This window comes from Oryctolagus cuniculus, chromosome 16 (genome assembly GCF_964237555.1).
Source record: "Oryctolagus cuniculus chromosome 16, mOryCun1.1, whole genome shotgun sequence".
In the NCBI taxonomy this organism is placed as follows: domain Eukaryota; kingdom Metazoa; phylum Chordata; class Mammalia; order Lagomorpha; family Leporidae; genus Oryctolagus; species Oryctolagus cuniculus.
In genome coordinates this window covers 66,917,711-66,935,003 of record NC_091447.1, presented here as the reverse complement: position 1 = coordinate 66,935,003, position 17,293 = coordinate 66,917,711, and the positions used below count along the sequence as shown (strand labels likewise).

The following is a 17,293-nucleotide window of genomic DNA, read 5'->3' as shown; positions in this document are numbered from 1 at the left end:
AAGGCAGAGACCCAGAACTCCCATTTGCTGACACACTCTCCAAATGCCCACCACAGCCGGGGTTGGCCAAGCCAAAGCCAGAAGCCCGGACCTCAATCCGGGTCTCCCACGTGGGGAGTAGCTGAGGCATCACCTGCTGCCTCCCAGGGTGTGCATGAGCAGGAAGCTTGGATTAGGGTAGAGCCAGGACTTGAACTCAGGTTCTCCCAAGTGAGATGAATCTCTCTCTCTAAAATATTTATTTTATTTACTTATTTGAAAGGCAGAATTACAGAGAGAGATAGAGCCAGAGGGTGGGGGGGGGTCTTCCATATGCTGGTTCACTCCCCAAATGGCCACAAGCCAGGAGCTTCTTCCAGGTCTCCCATGTGGGTGCAGGAGCCCAAGCACTTGGGCCATCTTCTACAGCTTTCCCAGGTGCATTAGCAGGGAGCTGGATGGGAAGTGGAGCAGCAGGACTCCAACCGGCTCCACATGGGATGCCGGCACTGTAGGCTGGGGCTTTAACCCGCTATGCCACAGCTCCAGCCCCGTGGGATGCGTCTCTTAATCAGTGTCTTAACTCCTGGGCCAGGTGCCTGTCCTGGTCAGCCTTTTGAACTGTGGCTGCTCTCGTGGTATCTGACTATTACGTTACAGAGGCTCCTGGTTTACAGTGTGGCAACCTGATCCCCCTACCCTGCTGACAACATCGTAAGTGGAAAATGCATTGAGAAGCGGGCCTCATGCTGCAGTGGGTTAGGCCACCACCTGGGACATCCATACCCCACATTGGAGTGCCTGGTTCCAGCCCCAGACACTCCGGGCTTCTGAGCCATCTCCCTGCTAAAGCACCTTGGACGGAGCAGGTGATGGCCCATATGCTTGGGTCCCAGTGACCCCCATGGGAGACCATGGTGGAGTCCCTGGCTCCTGGCTTTGGCTTGGTCTAACCCCAGCTGTTGCACGCATTTGAGGAATGGCCCAGTGGATGGATTCTCTTCTCTGTCTCTGTCATTTTGCCTTTCAAATTAATAAAGAAATCATTTATAAAAATGTATTTGGGGCCAGTTGTGGTACAGTGACTTAAGCCTCTGCCTGCGACACCAGCATCCCATATGGGTGCAGGTTCGAGTCCTGGCTGCTCCACTTCGAATCCCACTCTCTGGGAAAGCAGTAGAAGATGGCCCAAGTGCTTGGGCCCCTGCACTCATGTGGGAGACCCGGATGGAGTTCTACGCTTGTGGCTTCCAATTGGCCCAGCCCCAGTTGTTAAGGCCATTTGGGGGAGTAAACCAAAACTTTCTCTTTCTTTTTCTTTTTTCTTTTTTTCTTTTTTCTTTTTTCTTTTTTTTTTTGACATGCAGAGTGGACAATGAGAGAGAGAGACAGAGAGAAAGGTCTTCCTTTTGCCATTGGTTCACCCTCCAATGGCCGCTGCGGCCGGCGCACCACGCTGATCCGATGGCAGGAGCCAGGAGCCAGGTGCTTCTCCTGGTCTCCCATGGGGTGCAGGGCCCAAGCACTTGGGCCATCCTCCACTGCACTCCCTGGCCACAGCAGAGGGCTGGCCTGGAAGAGGGGCAACCGGGACAGAATCCGGTGTCCCGACCGGGACTTAGAACCCGGTGTGCCGGCGCCGCTAGGTGACTTTCTCTCTTCTTAACTGTCTTTCAAGAAAATAAATTTTTTAAAATGCATTGACCTGTGCGCACTTCGGCAGAACATATACTAAAAATGCATCAGCTGCAGTGCCGGCGCTTTTGGCTAAGCCTCCGCCTGCAGTGCCGGCATCCCATATGGGCGCCGGTTTGAGTCCCAGCTGCTCCACATCCAATCCAACTCTCTGCTGTGGCCTGGGAAAGCAGTGAAAGGTGGCCCAAGTCCTTGGGTCCTTGCACCCACGTGGGAGACCTGGAAGAAGCTCCTGGCTCCTGGCTTTGGATTGGTGCAGCTCCCACTGCTCTGGCCATCTGGGGAGTGAACCAGTGATGGAAGACCTCTCTCTTTCTCTGTCTCTCTCTCCCTTCCTCTGCCTCTCTATAACTTTGCCTTTCAAGTAAATAAATAAATCTTTAAAAAAAAACTCACATCCCTTTCAAATAAATCAACTTTTTTTTTTTTTTTACTTGACAGGCAGAGTGGACAGTGAGAGAGAGAGACAGAGAGAAAGGTCTTCCTTTTCCATTGGTTCACCCCTCCAATGGCCTCCGCGGCCGGCGCACTGCGCTGATCCAATGGCAGGAGCCAGGTGCTTCTCCTGGTCTCCCATGGGGTGCAGGGCCCAAGCACTTGGGCCATCCTCCACTGCACTCCCGGGCCACAGCAGAGAGCTGGCCTGGAAGAGGGGCAACCAGGACAGAATCCGGTGCCCCTACCAGGACTAGAACCTGGTGTGCCGGCGCTGCAGGCGGAGGATTAGCCTAGTGAGCCGCGGCGCCGGCCCAAATCAACCTTTCTTAAAAAAAAAAAAAAAAAAGTGGATAATGGTAGCACCTGCCATCTAGGGCTATGCTGAGGATTAAATAATTTCAAGTAATTAAAGACAGGAGAGTAGGGGGCTGGGCATAACAGCCAGGGCTGGGCCAGGCTGAAGGCAGGAGCCAGGAGCTCCGTCTTTGCCTCCCACATGGATGGCGGGGACCGAAGTACATCAGCCACCAACTGCTGCCTCCCATGGTGTGCATGGGCAGGAAGCAGGAAGCTGGAGCCAGGATTCGAACCTAGGCTCTCCAGTATGAGATCCCGGCTTAACTGCTGAGCCAAATGCCTGCCCCTAGTGTGGACGCTGGAAATAACACGATCTGAAGGAGGGGAAGGGGAGGAGTGGTCCAGGCAGCTGTCTTAGCCAGTGCAAAGGGCCTGAGGCAGGACTGGCGTGCCTGTTCATCTTAAGAAAGGAATCCAGAGAGAGTGAAAGCCAGCCAGCCAGGCGACAGTCCCTTTGCGCTTTCTCTTTAAAGTCTGCGCCCTCATCCAGGTCCTCATCTGGCTGAGGACAGAGCCACCCGTGCCCACCTGGCCTGTGACACGCAGGCTCACCACGCTGCCATCGCGTGGTCCGCTCCTCGTGGCTGAGCCCGAGCTGTCCCGCACTGGCCACACTAAGCACTTTCCTTACATGGAGGAACTCACCTCCCCTCTCCACACTGCCGTGATTAGATGCCTTTAAAACGTAGGCACTGCTTTATTGGGGTGTAACTGACATGTCACAAACCGCACGCACCTCAAACGAACAGGTCGGTGACTGGGGCAACCGCCACCCCCAAAAGCCCCCATGGGCCCTTGTTAGTCCCTCCCTGCCCCTCCTCCCCCAACCCAGGCCACCACCGTCTGCTGCCACTCGCTAGAGTTAGGGGTGCATTTGCTTCAGGTTTTCCAAATTATCAATTTATTTGAGAGAGAGAGAGAGAGAGAGAGAGAGAGAGGTGTCTTCCATCTCCTGATTCACTCTCCAAATGTCTGCAGAAGCTGGGGCTGAGCCGGGTTCTTCCAGGGAGTCAGGACTCCATCCGGGCCTCCCCCGTGGGCGGCAGGCATCTGATAACTGGAGCCATCGCGCGCTGCCCCCCAGGGTGCGCATGTGCAGGAAGCTGGCCTTGGGATCGGAGCTGGGAGTCCAACCCGGGCGCTCCAGTACGGGCTCCTGGAGGCGTAAGGGTTAAGCCAGACACCAAACAGGACTACATCAGTCTCTCTTTCTCTCTGTAACTCCACTTCTGGATCGGAACTGGAACAGCCAGGACTCGAACCGGCGCTCATGCACACGGGAGGCCAGCCACGCAGGCGGCGGGCTTAACCCGCTGTGCCACAGCGCTCGCCTCGAGTCTTATCATCATTTCACTTTCCACGAACCCCTCCTCTAGATGACGCTGTGTGTCCTCTAGTTTCCCAGAAGGAGCTCCGTAGCGTAGGTACTTTTTTGGGGGAGCATCCCTCCCTGGGCAGAATCCTCACGAGGGAATTCGAGCCCCATTTTGCACAGGGAAAACACGGAGGCACAGACAGGCGTGGTTCGTGGGATGGGGGGGGTCACCATCAGATCCGGCCCCCAAAAGGTGGGTCTCGGGGTCGGTAGCCGGCGGAGCGGCGAGCGCCGCTAGCAGGTGCAGACTCACGCAGGGGGCGTGGCCAGGACTGCGCCGGGGCGTGGCCGGGCCTCCCTGGGGGCGGGGCAATGGGCGGGGCTTCCTGGTCCCGGCACCTCCGATAAGGACCTGCAGGGGCTCGCGCGCGCCTGGGCGCTGCGATAGGGTGGGCGTGGAGGGCTTCAGGGACGCGCCGGGCTTTTAGGGCCCCCCGCGCGGCGACCCCAAAAGCCTGGGGCAGGGGACCCGGCGGGGGGCCGGGGCGGGGCGTCCGACGGGGTCACGCCCGCCTCCATCCGGGGGCTTGGGCCGCAAAGATGGCGGCGGCGGCGCGCGCCGGCCCCGGGAGCAGGGGGGCGGGGGCCGAGTAGCGCGCCCCGCCGACCCCGCGTGCTGGCCGCGGGGCGCCCCCGGGGCGCGGCGGCCGCAGCCCCTGCCCGGGCCGTCGGGCCGCCCTCCCGGCGTGCCCATGAACTCCGTGTCGCCGGCCGCCGCGCAGTACCGGAGCGGGAGCCCGGAGCACGCGCGCCGGCCTGAGGCCCGCAGGCCGCGGGGACCCCGAGCCCCAGACCCTAACGGCCTGGGACCCCCCGGGGCCGGCGGCCCCGCCCGTGCCTCTCCGGGGGCCGCTGCAGGGGAGCCGGACGAAGTGGACAAGTTTAAGGCCAAGTTCCTCACGGCCTGGAACAACGTCAAGTACGGTGAGGAGGGGGCTTAGAGGTGACGGGGGGGGGCGTGGGGGGGGTGGGAACGCGCCGGGGACGTCCACAGCCTGGCCCCCTCCGGTGAGTCACCTGGGATCCTGCTCCCGGCCTAGCTAAGGGTGGACCTGGGGCAGGTCCAGCCCGGAACGTGTCCAGGCCCCTCCCGTTCTCCCGGGTGACCTTGGACAAGTTCCTTTGCTTCCAAAGGCGGCTCGGTTGCAACCTCCGGCCCTAAAATGGGTGCAGTCGTCAAGCGCCTTTAATCAGGTGGACACTCGAGTTGGGGGGGCGGGGGTCTTCCAGAGTCACCCCTGAGACAGGAACTAGGAGCGTGCCCATTTCACAGATGAGGGCACGGAAGCGCTGTTGCTTTATCCCGCTGGGCGCTGCCTGGCGTCTCCCCAGGTTGGGCTGTCAAAAGCCGGACCAGCTTTAGCAAGATCTCCAGTGTCCATGTGTGCGGCCGGCGCTACCGTTTCGAGGGCGAGGGTGAGCTGGGGGCCGGCACCAGGGTTGAGGGAGGCCCCCCACCCCGCACCCCGCGCCCCGCGTCCGCGCTGGCCCCGGGTCCTCGGTGGCGGCTGACAGGTGACATCCTCGCAGGTGACATTCAACGCTTCCAGCGGGACTTTGTGTCCCGCCTGTGGCTCACCTACCGCCGAGATTTCCCGCCCCTGGCGGGGGGCTGCCTCACTTCAGACTGCGGCTGGGGGTGCATGTTACGGAGTGGCCAGATGATGCTGGCCCAGAGCCTGCTGCTGCACTTCCTGCCCAGGGGTGAGTGGGGCGCGCACACGCGGCCACGCCCCCCAGCAGCTGTGGGTGGGGGCAGCGGTGAGAGGTCAATGTGGGTTTGTGGGTGAACCAGCGGGCGCCGTGCACACACATAGACACCAGCACTGTGCCATTCCGTTCCCACCAGACTGGACGTGGGCCGAGGGCCTGGGCTCTGCTGAACCGGTGGGGTCGGCCTCTCCCCGCCGGTACCGGGGGCCTGCCCGCTGGATGCCCCCACGCTGGGCCCAGGGCGCCCCAGAGCTGGAGCAGGAACGCCGGCACCGGCAGATCGTGTCCTGGTTCGCCGACCACCCCGGGGCCCCCTTCGGCCTGCACCGCCTGGTGGAGCTGGGGCAGAGCTCAGGCAAGAAGGCGGGAGACTGGTACGGGCCATCGCTGGTGGCACACATCCTCAGGTGAGGGCCACGGCTGGGCACGCGGGAGCCGCTGGGCCCCCCGCCCCCACCCGCGGGAACTCAGGCCTCCCCCCTGTCCGCAGGAAGGCCGTGGAGAGCTGCTCGGAGGTCACGCGCCTGGTGGTGTACGTGTCTCAGGACTGCACAGGTGCGGGGCCGGGAGCCGCCGCTCCCTTGCCCAGTGCTCTTGGTCTAGATCCCACGGCCTGGGTTGTGCTTTCTGTAAAGTGGGGATGGCCGCACCTGCGGGGGGGTCTCGGCACTGCCTGGGGATGTTTGGGGCCCGCTGGGTGGGTGTTCGTGCCTGGCGACAGTTTGCGCGGGTGAGGCTGGGCCCCTGAAGGCAGAAGTCACCTGCCAGGACTTGGCGGGGGCGGCCCCAGAGTGACCTCCCGCGGCTCTGTCCCTGCAGTGTACAAGGCCGACGTGGCTCGCCTGGTGGCCAGGCCGGACCCCACAGCCGAGTGGAAGTCTGTGGTCATCCTGGTGCCCGTGCGGCTGGGTGGCGAGACGCTCAACCCTGTGTACGTGCCCTGCGTGAAGGTAGGTCCGGCAGCCCCCGCGGGCCCGCGCTCCCTGGAGCCCCTCCCTGCCCCTCCTGCACCTGCTGCTCCTGCCGCTGGGGGCGCCCTTCCCCCACGAGCGCACGGTCCCCCGGGCGTGGGCTGAAATGTCAGGCCGTCACCTCTCTTTTCTGACAGCCCTGGGGGGAGCTTCAGAAAGTTCTCGGGAAAATGGAAATAAAAAATGGGCTTGTTTTGCTCTTCACAGCTTCGGGCCCCGGGCAGTTGTCATTGCGTGCGTTTCTGTGGACTTTTTGAAGCCCCTTTTCCCTCTTTTTTCTCTCTCTCTCTCTTTTTTTTTTTTTTTTTTTTTTTAAGATTTACCTATTTGAAAGGCAGAGAAGGGGAAAGAGAGATAGGAAGAGATCTTCCGCCTGTTCGTTCACTCTCCAAATGCCTCCAACAGCCAGGACTGGGCCGGCCCCGAGTCAGGGGCCAGGGACCAGGGTGCCATCCGGGTCTCCCATGCGGGTGGTGGCAACCCAATCCTCGGGCCGTGCCCCGCCCCTCGCAGGTGTCCCAGCAGGGAGCTGGATGGGGAGCAGGAGCCGCCAGGGCTGAAGCAGGCACGCGGGGTGGGGGTGGCGTCCCCGCCTCCCACACTCGAGACCATTTACTCCCCCGCCCCTCGTCCATCTCCCACACCAGAACCTCTGCTCTGTGCCCAGGCTCGTCACGGCCGCCCTGCAGGCGCCGGCACGGGGCTGGCTCTGCACACAGTCGGTGTCTACTAAGTGTCTGTGCAGGGGCTGCCTGACAGCACCCAGCTCAACCCCGCCCACTCTCCTCCTTGCAGGAGCTCCTGCGCCTGGAGCTGTGCCTGGGCATCATGGGGGGCAAGCCGCGCCACTCACTGTACTTCATCGGCTACCAGGGTAGGCCCCGCCCCCGCCCCGCCCCTTCCCCACTCCCCACCCTGCTCACGGCTGCCCCCCCCACAGATGACTTCCTGCTCTACCTGGACCCCCACTACTGCCAGCCCACTGTGGACGTCAGCCAGACTGACTTCCCCCTGGAGGTGAGCTGCCCTCCCTCCGTCTCCCCGGGCAGGGCCGGGGGCACGGGCAGGGGACCCCCTGAGCCTCCCGCGTCTGTCTGCCCCAGTCTTTCCATTGCACCTCACCTCGCAAGATGGCCTTCGCCAAGATGGACCCGAGCTGTACCGTGGGCTTCTACGCTGGAGGCAGGAAGGAGTTTGAGACCCTCTGCTCAGAGCTGACCAGGGTGAGCCAGGAGTGGGGCCTGGGCGGCGGGGGCAGGGCCGGGAGCCTTGCGTGCAGCCGCGGTGGGGTGCTGCCTGCCTCCTGGGAGTGACCACGGCCACCTCGGAGACGTGGGCTGGGCTGGGTTATGTCGCCTGGGAGCTTCAGCCCGGGGCCCTGCTACCGTGGGGACAGCCGCCAGCCCCGTGGGTCCCCGCCCTCCTGGTCCCGGGCGCGGGAATACCCCTTTTGCAGAAGCGGTAGCAAAGTTCCCAGGGCTGCCACTCACTGGTTGGGTCTGGTCACGTGCTCCCCACAGAGCCAATCAGGGCCAGAGGCCAGGGGTGGAAGGTGCTGATTGGCTGGCATGGGGCTTTGGAGTCAGCTTCTCGGTGTTCAGGGTCCGGGAACACTGCGGAGGCTGGAGGCACTGACCGTGTTTCCCGCGTTGTGTGGCGCGGGGTCGCCCGCTTGTGTCCCGCTGGGACCGCGTCGGCTTAGGGACGTAGGGCTTGTGGGTGCAGCCTCCGTGCCAGGGGCTGAGCGCCGCTCTCCCGCCCCGCCAGGTCCTCGGCTCCTCCTCCGCCACCGAGCGCTACCCCATGTTCACCCTGGCCGAGGGCCACGCTCAGGACCACAGCGTGGACGACCTGTGCTCGCAGCCGTCCTCCCCGCCGGCGCCGCCGCTCCCGCGCGCCGGGCGCCTCAAGGCCAAACGCCCCAGCGCCGAGGACTTCGTGTTTTTATAGGGGGGGAGGGGCAGAGCGATGCTATTTATTTTTTTATTTATGTCAAGTTGGGTGTGGGAACTTGCACTCCGGCAGGGACGGGACTTCCCCCCTCACCCGCTCCCCGAGCCCAGCTGAGCCCAGCCTGGGCCCCCTCCCGCCAGCCCGGCCCTCTTCGCAGGGCACCCGCTCAGGGCCCGACTCAGGACTGTAGTTCGCACTGGACTGGCCGTGCCCCCTGCTGTTCCAGGGGCGAGTAAAGCTGCTGGTACTTGGACAGCAGAGCGGTGTCTCCCGGGAGCTTTCTGCGCCGGAAGTTGGCTAAGCTGGCCTCGGCGTCCATGTCTGGAAGATGGGCGCGCACTGGGAGAAGAGCGGGGAGGAGCCCCGGGCCCCTGCCCGAGCTCAGGGGAGGCCCTCGGCCGCCCGCTGTTTCTTCCGCTGCCGGCCCAGCTGGCGGAAGTGCAGCCGCTTGGGGTTCAGGCCAAAAGCTTGGAGTCGCTGCCGGCTGAACTCGCGGCCGCCCAGCGTGACCGTGGGGCCCAGCAGCCGGTTTGTCTTGCCCCTCCTCCGCCTCTGCGCGGCTGGCTTCTTGGTGGGGGCCACGGGGGCCTCCCCTTCCTGAGTCGGGGGGCTCTCGGGCCGGGGCCGCTTCCCCTGGGCCCCATCAGGCGCCGGCAGCTGCCCGCGGGAACCGGCTTTGTCTCCCTGCGGCTTCCTGGCGGCTTCCGTGGGCACCTCCGTCCTGAGGGAGGAAAGTCAGGGCTGAGGCTGGTCACCGCCAGGCCCAGCCCCCAGCATGAGGGCCCCATCTTACAGGCCCAGAGAGCGGCAGGGAGCTGCCCGGGGCCGCACAGCGATGGCCCAGCCGGGATCAGAACCCGGGTCTCAGGGGAAGCCCCGTTCCCACGCTCACACAGCAGACCCAGGCCCGCGGGCTCCGGCCCAGCGCTTACTCCTCCGAGCAGAGTGACTTGAAGATCTGCCTCTTTTTCCACGTGTTCTGGGCCTTCTGGCTGTACGCGCGCTTGTCCTGCAGCTCCTCCTGCTCTGACCTGCGGGTGCCGGGGATCGCGCCCTCACCGGGTGCTCCGGGAGGGGCCTATGCTCGCGGGCACCCCCCCCCCCGGCCCACCCAGCCCTGCTCCGGCACCTGTACATGCAGGTCTTCTTCAGGGAGCACCACCGGTTCAGCTCCTTGTCATCTGCAGCGAGGATCTGCGGGGGGGGGGGGGGCACTGTGTGACGCCCAGGGAGACCTGTCTCCGAGCCCCATGGGTCAGACAGGGCAAAGCGTCCTCCTGACGCTGACAGGAGAAAGCCAGGCCCTGCTCATGGCCCATGTCTCCTGTGGGGAAACTGAGGCCCGGGGGGGCGGGGAGCCTGTCCCAGGTCCCATAGCGGCTACTTCCAGATCCGCCTCGGCCCCTAGCCTCGCTCACTGCAGATGAGGCCCGGGCCTCAGTTTGCCCATTTGTGCCGCGGGCATCGGGAGGTTTAAAGGAGCAAGTGTGGGTGGTACGGGGTGGGGGCTTCCAGGGAACCGGCACTAAGGAATGAGAGCTTTGGGAAGAGCCCACGCCCACGTTTAAGGTTGGATAAACCGCAGCCGTCTATACCGGTGACACCCACAGCCAGGCCAAGGGCCAGCGGGCGCCATCCAACAGCCACACAGGTTTGACCTTGCTTCAGCGGCTGGCCTTAGTCTTGTGTCACAGGTGGGGAGACTGAGGCACGGGGTGACTCGCTTGTCTAAGAAGCCAGGTCTTAAACCCGGGCCCCCCAGCTCCTGGCTGCCCCCTGCTGCTCAGAGACAGGAACAGAATCCACAGAGGCCAGCATGGTGGCCCAGAGGGTTATGCGCCCCTCTGCGACACGGGCCTCCCGTCTCGGCCCTCTGGTTCAGGTCCTGGCTGCTCCACTTCAGATCCAGCTTCCTGCTGATGTGCCTGACGGCCTTGGGTCCCTGCCACCCACGTGGGAGACCAGGATGGAGTTCCTGGCTCCTGGCTTTGGCCTGGCTAAGCCCTATGTCCTTGACATGTTGTGGGGGGGGGGGGGGACCAGCAGATGGGAGATGTCTTTCTCTCTGTCTCTTACATATGAAGGTAAGGATCTAAGCCAGGCAACGATGCCGTCAGTACCGGCACTGGCTGTGGTCTTCAGGCTCAGGACGCGCCCTCGCGCCCCGGCCCGCTCCCGGAGCCCCGGGCCCCACCTCCTCGGTGCTGAGCCCGAAGTCGCAGGGCACCACGCTGCGGTACTTGAAGCGACAGGGCAGGTCGTCGATGATGTCCTCGTAGTCCAGCCGGTAGTACTCGTCCAGGTACTCCTCGAATGTCTGGTCCCCTGCCGGGGACAGAGCCAGGCTGCCGGGGGGTCCAGGGCCCTGCAGAGCCGCCAGCCCCGCGCAGCCGCCCGCCGGCCTCACCAGGCTCGAACGCCGGCTTCTCCTGCCCCACGGCCGCGGCGAAGGGCGACTTGCGCTTCTTCTTGCCCGTCACGGGGGGCTTGTGCCGCTGCTTCCGCTGCTGGCTGGGGTCGTAGTCGGCGTCCATCTGCCGGGGACGGGCGGGTCAGATGCAGGCAGCCCTCTGAGGCCCCCACAAAGCCCTCCCGCCCTGCCCCGCTGCTCACATTGAAGTCAGGGTCCTCGCAGTGGGGCTCCTGCTGGCTCCAGGCTCCATCCTGCTCCTGCCCGTCCCACCGGTCCCAGTTCCAGTCATCTGGCTCCAGAACACCGGCGGTGAGGGCGGGAGCCGGGGCTGTGGGCCGGCAGCCCTCCCCGCCCCCAGCCGGGCACCCCGGCACCTTCGAGTCCTTCCTCGTCCTCGAACTGCGGCTTCTCCTCCTCGGCGGCACCGTAGTACTCGTCCCCGAAGCACTTCTGCAGGGTCGGCCCCGGGTCAGCAGTGAGCGCGGCCCCCTCTTGGCGGCTCCCCCCCCCCCCCGCGTGGCTCCCTAGGGACTCTCGGGAGCCCGCTCCTGAAGCAGGGGGACCCTGCAGGGCCAGGCACCCCCGCCCTCTGCCGTAGCGGCTCCATGTGATTAGACGCGCAGTTCTTGCCCCCCCCTACCGGATGCTGCCCCTGCAGTGCCCGCCCCCTTCTCCACGGTTTCCACTCAGGCCTCAGGGCTGCACTTGGCAGTCGTGGGCTCCTGAGACCCCGCCCCTCACCCTGAGCCCTGTGGGCCGTAACTTCACAGACTGTTGCCTGGTGGTTGGTATACAGTAGGTGCTTAATGAGTGTCAGCATGGTGCCTGCCACTCCGCTCAGTGAGCTTCAGGAAGGGTGATACTGTTACACCCGTGCTGGAAACCCAGCAGCCAGATGTGGTGACCCGTGTCATTTATTAAGCACCTACTGTATGCCCAAGCCACTGAGAGAGGGCATTAGCTCCCTTCTGTGGAGAAACCGAGGCCCGGGGTGACCGACAGGGTTCCACCTGGCCCACCTTGCGCCCCTGTCTCCTTCCCTCGCCGCCCAGGCGTGTCTGGGGCCCCCGTGCCTGCTTCCCTGGGGGAACCCTCGCCACCTGTGTCCACAGCGGGTGCTGCGAGCCCCCAGACACCACACTAAGTGTTGGGCCCCTGCACCCGCGTGGGGGACCAGGACGAAGCTTCTGGCTTTGGCCTGGCCCAGCCTGGCCACTGTGGCCCTCTGGGGAGTGAACCAGCAGATGGAGGGAGAATCTCTCTCGCTCCATCTCTCTCCCTCTCTCTGTTAACCCTGAAGCCGGCCCGGGTTTGCGCTCCGTGGTCCGATGGGCAGCGACAGCAGCCACAGCTCCCAGGCGGCCCCGCGGTCACCAGCGGACACAGCCAAAGCCTTACCGCGGTGCACCGCGTCGCTCGGCGGCTGTGACGGCCACTAAGACAAGGCATTTTGCACTTGTGCGGGGTTTACTGGGATGTAACCCCATGATAAATCGAGGCGCAGGCTCTGGACAGAGAGCCGACTTTCCAACTGAGCTTTCTAGAATGTTCCACCCCATCTGTCCCTCAACAGCCCTGAGCCCGAGGCTGGGGTTCGAGCCGCTTCAGAGACAGGGAGAGGCTCCGGGCGGTCAGCTCGCGTCTCGGGCCACACGGGGCCGGCGGGCGGGCGGACGCACCTGCATGAGCTGGTCGTGCTGTGCAGGGTCGAAGTCGCCCTCGAGGTCCTGCTCCTCCAAGCCCAGCGTCTGGTTGCCCGTGACCTGCCGCAGCTTCTCCAGCTTGGCCAAGATCTCCTTCCGCTTCAGGTTTTTTAGCTGCTTCAGCTCCTCCTGCTTCTTGGCCTTCTCCTGCGGGCGGGGCGGTGGGTGTGGGCCAGGCCGCTCACCCGCCCCCGCCCCCGCCCCCGGGGTCCCTGCCCAGCCAGCCACGCCCCCCACTCACCCTCTTCTTGCGCTCCCGGGTCTCCTCCCTCTTCTCCTTCCTGCGCTCGTCCTTGCGGCGGACTGAGGACGCGATGGTCCGCGGGTAGGTCTTGACCTGCAGGCAGCCGGGGAGTGACCTGGGGGCTCCCCGGGGCTGCATGCTGGGGGCGGCGCCCGCCCCGCCCACGCACCACCCACGCACGGAGGCTGAGTCTGGCTCCTCGAAGCGGAAGTTGTACTTGTGCTCAAAATCCGCCTGCTTCTTCAGGAAGAGCTCGCCCTCGTCCGAGGAGTCATCTACGGCCAGCTGCACTCGGGGGCCGGGGACCCTGGGGACGGGGGGGGCGGGGGGGGTGCTAAGTCGGGCGCCTGCTCCCGCGCACCTGGGGACGGCGGCCGCCTGAACGCATACTTTTATTATTTTAAGTGTATGTATTGTGATAGACACAGAGAGAGACCGCCCACCCGCTGGTTCACTCCCCAGATAACCCACGGTGGCTGGGGCTGGGCCAGGTCTCCCACACGGCTTTGAGCCGTCATCTGCTGCTTCCCAGGCGTGCGTGCCCTGGGGGCTGGCCTCAGCAGCAGAGGGGGGACTGCACCCCAGGCACTGGGGTGTGCGGTGCAGGGAAACGCAAACGCAAACACCCAGACATCTTTAATCCTCCCAAGAGGACCACCAGGTGCCCGGCACACGGGAGCTGGGCTGGGAACCCACCCATCAGCCCCCAGGCCACACCTCTCCTTCCATCACGTAGCAGACAGGTAGAGCCACCACCTGCCACGCCGGCTCTATCGCCAGCTCCAGCTCCAGGCCCGGCTGCCCCGCTTTGGACCCGGCATCCTGCTCGTGCACCTGCGAGGCAGGTGATGGTCCAAGGACTGGGTGCCTGCCCCCAGATGGAGCGCCTGGCCGGGCCCAGCTCCGGCTGTCGCAGGCCTATGCGGAGTGGGCCAGCAGATGCCACATCTCTCTCTCTCTCTCTGTCGCTCTGCCTTTCCAACAAACAACAAAAGGCTGCCCGCCTGGGAACTGCTGACTCACCCGCCGCCCTCCTCCTCCTCCTCTTCTTCCTCCTCCTCCTCCTCCTCCTCCTCGTAGCGCTTGTTGAGGATGTAGTCCCGCAGGAACCGCTCCCCTTCGTCCAGCTCTGGGTTGTTCCAGTATTCCTTGAGGTGGGTCTGGGGGGTGGGGGGTCACGGACTGGAGGATGGGGAGGGAGGGGGGCCGTGGGCCCGAGCGAGCGGACTTAGGGAACCGAAACTTCACAGCCAGCCTACCAAGTCAGTGCGTATCCCCATTTTATAGATGGAAAAACCGAGGCCCAGAGAGGGGCGCGCCTCGCCTGGCCCCCAGCGACCGCACGCGTGAACGCACCAGCTCCTTCATGGAGTCCGGGTTCCGAGTCTCCTTCTGTCCCTTCAGCCACTCCACGTAGTCCGCCTCCTCCTGGGCCTGCGGCGGGGGCGGGGCAGGCGGGCACTGAGGGTCTGCGGGCCGGGGAAGCCCGCCCGCCGGCCCGCGCGCCGCCCCCAGCAGGCCAGCGGGGCTCACACCCACCTTCTCCTCCCTGCTCTTGGCTCGCTTCCGCAACAGCCCGGAGCCCCCTTCCCCGGCACTGTCCTCGTCCTCACTGTCCTCCACGAGCGCCCGGAAGCTGCCCACACCGGGAAACACGAGTCAGGGGGGCAGGCTGCCCTGCCCACGAACCCCATTTCCCAGATGAGGAGACTGAGGCACGCAGAGAAACAAGGGCCGTTCCCTTCGCTCCTGGGGTCCCGCCCGAGCCTCACCTCTCTTTGAGCTGTTTCTGTTCGTCCACGTAACTTCTCGACGAGGTTTGCTGCACGGGGGACAGTGACGTGGGCCTGGGGCCAGCCCCGCGCCTCAGCCCCTGCTGCCCCCCAGCCGCCACCGCACCCACCTGGAGCCTCTGGGCCGCCGTCTCCCCGTCTGAGTCCTCCTCATCCACATATTTGCTGCGGGGGGTGGGGGGCTTCAGAACAACGGCCATGGCCCCCTGTCCCCAGAGGGTGGGGGGTCTCACAGGTGCATGGGGGGGGCCGAGGCTCCTGCTCTATTCTCTGCTTTATCAGCTTCTGCCCTGAAGCCCCCCACCCCCAGTGCTGGGCAGGCCGGGGCCGAGGGGCGGGCAGCGGGCCTGCTTACCCTCCTTTCTCCAAGATGACCGCCCTCTCGTAGTCTTTCAGGTACATGGGCTGTGGCCTCTTCTGCTCCTCTGGGGCCGCCGGCTCTTCTTCCTCCGAGGACGAAGCTGTGGGCCCGCGGGGAGAGCCCTGACGTCAGCCCCTGCCCGGAACCCCGCAGGGTGGGGCCAGGGTCAGGAAGGCTGGCCAGTGGCTGGCCCTCCTGCTACCTGGGCAGGGTGGGCTCTTTTGTTCTATAACGGACCCTGAACAGAGCCAGGCACACACGGATGGCGGCTGATTTATGATGGCCCGACTTACGACTTCCCAACTTTATCTGTGGATTCATAGCATATTAAGTGCATTCTTTATTTAAAAAAGACTTATTTATTTGAAAGGCAGAGTTAGAGAGAGAGAGCTCCGATTCGCTGGTTCACGTCCCAAACGGCCCCAATGGACCAGGCAGAAGGCAGGAGCCAGGAGCTCCATCCGGGTCTCCCATGCAGGTGCAGGGGCCTGAGCACTGGGGCCATCTTCCACTGCTTTCCCAGGCCACAGCAGAGAGCTGGATCGGAAGTGGAGCAGCCGGGACTCGAACCGGCGCTCAAGGCCAGCGGCATATATATTCTTCAGTGAGAACATTTTCAACGTATGTCGGGCTTACTGGGACATCTTTGCCTCCTAACTCGAACGTCACTCTCCTAATTTCATTAGCACCACTGGGGGATGTCAGGGTTCTTCAAGATGCTGGGGGGAAACGGGATTAAAGAGGGCAATGGCACAGTGGTGTCGACACCGCTCCAGACGCCTGGGCTCCCTCCCAGCTCCCTGCCAAGGCCCGTGCCCGAGTCCCTGGCCCGAGTCCCTGGCCCCTGGCCGTAGGGGCCCTGCCTGGGGGGCTTCTGCAGGCACTGGGGGCAGTTTCCATCCAGTAAACCAGCAGAGGTGAGCTCCTCTCTCTCTCTCTGCCTCCCAAATAAATTTAAGTAAGGTTTCAAAAACCACAGGCAAAGTAATGTTAAGGACATAGAACTAAAAAATAAGTTCCAGCGAACTGCACTCACGTGCATTCCCAGCGACCTTCTGGAAGACCCCTCGGTATGCATGCGCGCCCCTTCCCATTCTATACTCCCACCCCCGCAGCCGCCGCCTAACCCAGCCCACTCTGCGAAGCGCCCTGACCCCAGGGCAGCAGGGAGCCCAGGCCCGGACCTGCTCTCTGATAGAAGGTGGCATCTTTCTGGTAAATCCGAGGGTCTTTCTGCTTCAGCAGGGACAGCGTCCGGTAGAAGTCGCGGTCCTGCTGGGGGTCAAACTCCTAGAGCAGGGAAGGGCGGCCTGGCCTGAGTGGGAGGGAAGCGGGTGGGCCCGGCCGCGGGTGGGCGCCAGGCAGTGAGCAGACCGAGGCAGGGTCCAGGGGGAAGGGACTCCCTGGGGAAGCCAAGGGCTTGACATCGGAGCGCACGGGCGAGGGGCCGGCTGCACCGTGGGGACCGGAACACGGGGCGAGCCCCTCGGGCCGGAGGGGTCGGCCAGCACCCTAGGGCGCGCAGGTGGACCCGTGGGGGGGGGGAGAGTGGGTTACCCTGGGGACGATGGGACTCGGGGGCGGGGCGGGGCGGGACGCGCGCAGCGGGGTGAGGGCCGGGGGTGGGGGCGCACCACGCGCTCGTCGCCGGAGTCCGAGTCGGAGCTGGAGTCGTCGGCGCTGTCGCGGTCCCCGTAGCGATCCTTGACTGCGGGGCACGGGCGGATCCCCCCCACCACAAATCAGCCCCACAGATCCAACCGCGCTCCCCGACGCGGCCCCGCGCGCGCGCTCCCGGGCCCGCACTCACGCCGCTGCAGCTCCTCGCGCTCCCGGTAGCGGCTGTACCGAGCGGCGAACGCCGCGTTCACCCGAAGCGGCGAAGCCCCGCGCGGTTCCGGCATGGCGGCCCTGCGAACCACTGCGCACGCGCCGAGGGCCAGCCACCTCCCCTCTGGCTGGGGGCGTGGCCCAACTGCGCACCGCCCACCGTGAGCTTTTTAAAGGGGCGTGGTCTCCGAAGCCGCGCCCCGCCCCGCCCTCTTCCTTTCCGGGACCCAGTTCGCCCGGCGACCGCAGCCCACGCCCCTGCGGGGAAGGCCGCGGCCGCCGCCCACCCTCCCCGCCCGCGGGGCTCCGGGCCGCCAGCTGACATCTGGGGGGCCCTTTCTCCATCGCGGTTTCCGGCCTCCCTTCCGCTGCGACGGCGCCGAGCGCTGCCCCACCCAGCTGACCCGCCCCGGCGCCCTGGGAATGACCGCCGTCTCCCCCCACCCCCCAGCACCAGCGGCGACCCCC

General features: G+C 64.7%; 2 protein-coding genes across 3 annotated transcripts; one reads left to right on the top strand and one right to left on the bottom strand.

Moving 5' to 3' along the window:
• Positions 1–4,183: 4,183 nt before the first annotated feature.
• ATG4D (autophagy related 4D cysteine peptidase) lies at positions 4,184–8,739 on the top strand. 2 transcript variants are annotated; one of them, XM_070059142.1, is made up of 10 exons: positions 4,185–4,768; positions 5,177–5,260; positions 5,375–5,548; positions 5,694–5,964; positions 6,048–6,112; positions 6,377–6,507; positions 7,324–7,402; positions 7,469–7,545; positions 7,632–7,751; positions 8,296–8,739. In XM_070059142.1, exons 1-10 carry the CDS (start codon positions 4,537–4,539, stop codon positions 8,476–8,478), a joined length of 1,416 nt encoding a protein of 471 aa, XP_069915243.1. In that variant the 5' UTR covers positions 4,185–4,536; the 3' UTR covers positions 8,479–8,739. The 2 variants fall into 2 exon arrangements, with proteins under 2 accessions (XP_069915244.1, XP_069915243.1); XM_070059143.1 differs by lacking the exon at positions 5,177–5,260 and having other exon boundaries at positions 4,184–4,768.
• On the bottom strand, positions 8,498–16,962 carry KRI1 (KRI1 homolog). The gene is made up of 19 exons (XM_070059141.1): positions 16,806–16,962; positions 16,630–16,703; positions 16,180–16,285; positions 14,990–15,095; positions 14,745–14,799; positions 14,614–14,663; positions 14,381–14,477; positions 14,198–14,275; positions 13,865–14,001; positions 13,022–13,148; positions 12,839–12,934; positions 12,574–12,744; positions 11,269–11,344; positions 11,095–11,183; positions 10,889–11,015; positions 10,676–10,806; positions 9,611–9,675; positions 9,414–9,512; positions 8,498–9,202 (listed from the first exon to the last, which is right to left on the bottom strand). The coding sequence occupies exons 1-19, from the start codon at positions 16,897–16,899 to the stop codon at positions 8,863–8,865; spliced, it is 2,118 nt and encodes a 705-aa protein (XP_069915242.1). The 5' UTR covers positions 16,900–16,962; the 3' UTR covers positions 8,498–8,862.
• Positions 16,963–17,293: the final 331 nt, after the last annotated feature.

Excerpts from the sequence above, each read along its gene's own strand:
- KRI1 (XM_070059141.1), bottom strand. The coding sequence starts at position 16,899 with ATGCCGGAACCGCGCGGGGCTTCGCCGCTTCGGGTGAACGCGGCGTTC. Across the intron at positions 16,286-16,629 it reads ACTCCGGCGACGAGCGCGTG|GAGTTTGACCCCCAGCAGGA; the intron begins GTGCGCCCCCAC and ends TCCCTGCTCTAG. Across the intron at positions 15,096-16,179 it reads CACCTTCTATCAGAGAGCAG|CTTCGTCCTCGGAGGAAGAA; the intron begins GTCCGGGCCTGG and ends GCGGGCCCACAG.
- ATG4D (XM_070059142.1), top strand. The coding sequence starts at position 4,537 with ATGAACTCCGTGTCGCCGGCCGCCGCGCAGTACCGGAGCGGGAGCCCG. Across the intron at positions 5,965-6,047 it reads CTGGTGGCACACATCCTCAG|GAAGGCCGTGGAGAGCTGCT; the intron begins GTGAGGGCCACG and ends CCCTGTCCGCAG. Across the intron at positions 6,508-7,323 it reads TGTACGTGCCCTGCGTGAAG|GAGCTCCTGCGCCTGGAGCT; the intron begins GTAGGTCCGGCA and ends TCCTCCTTGCAG.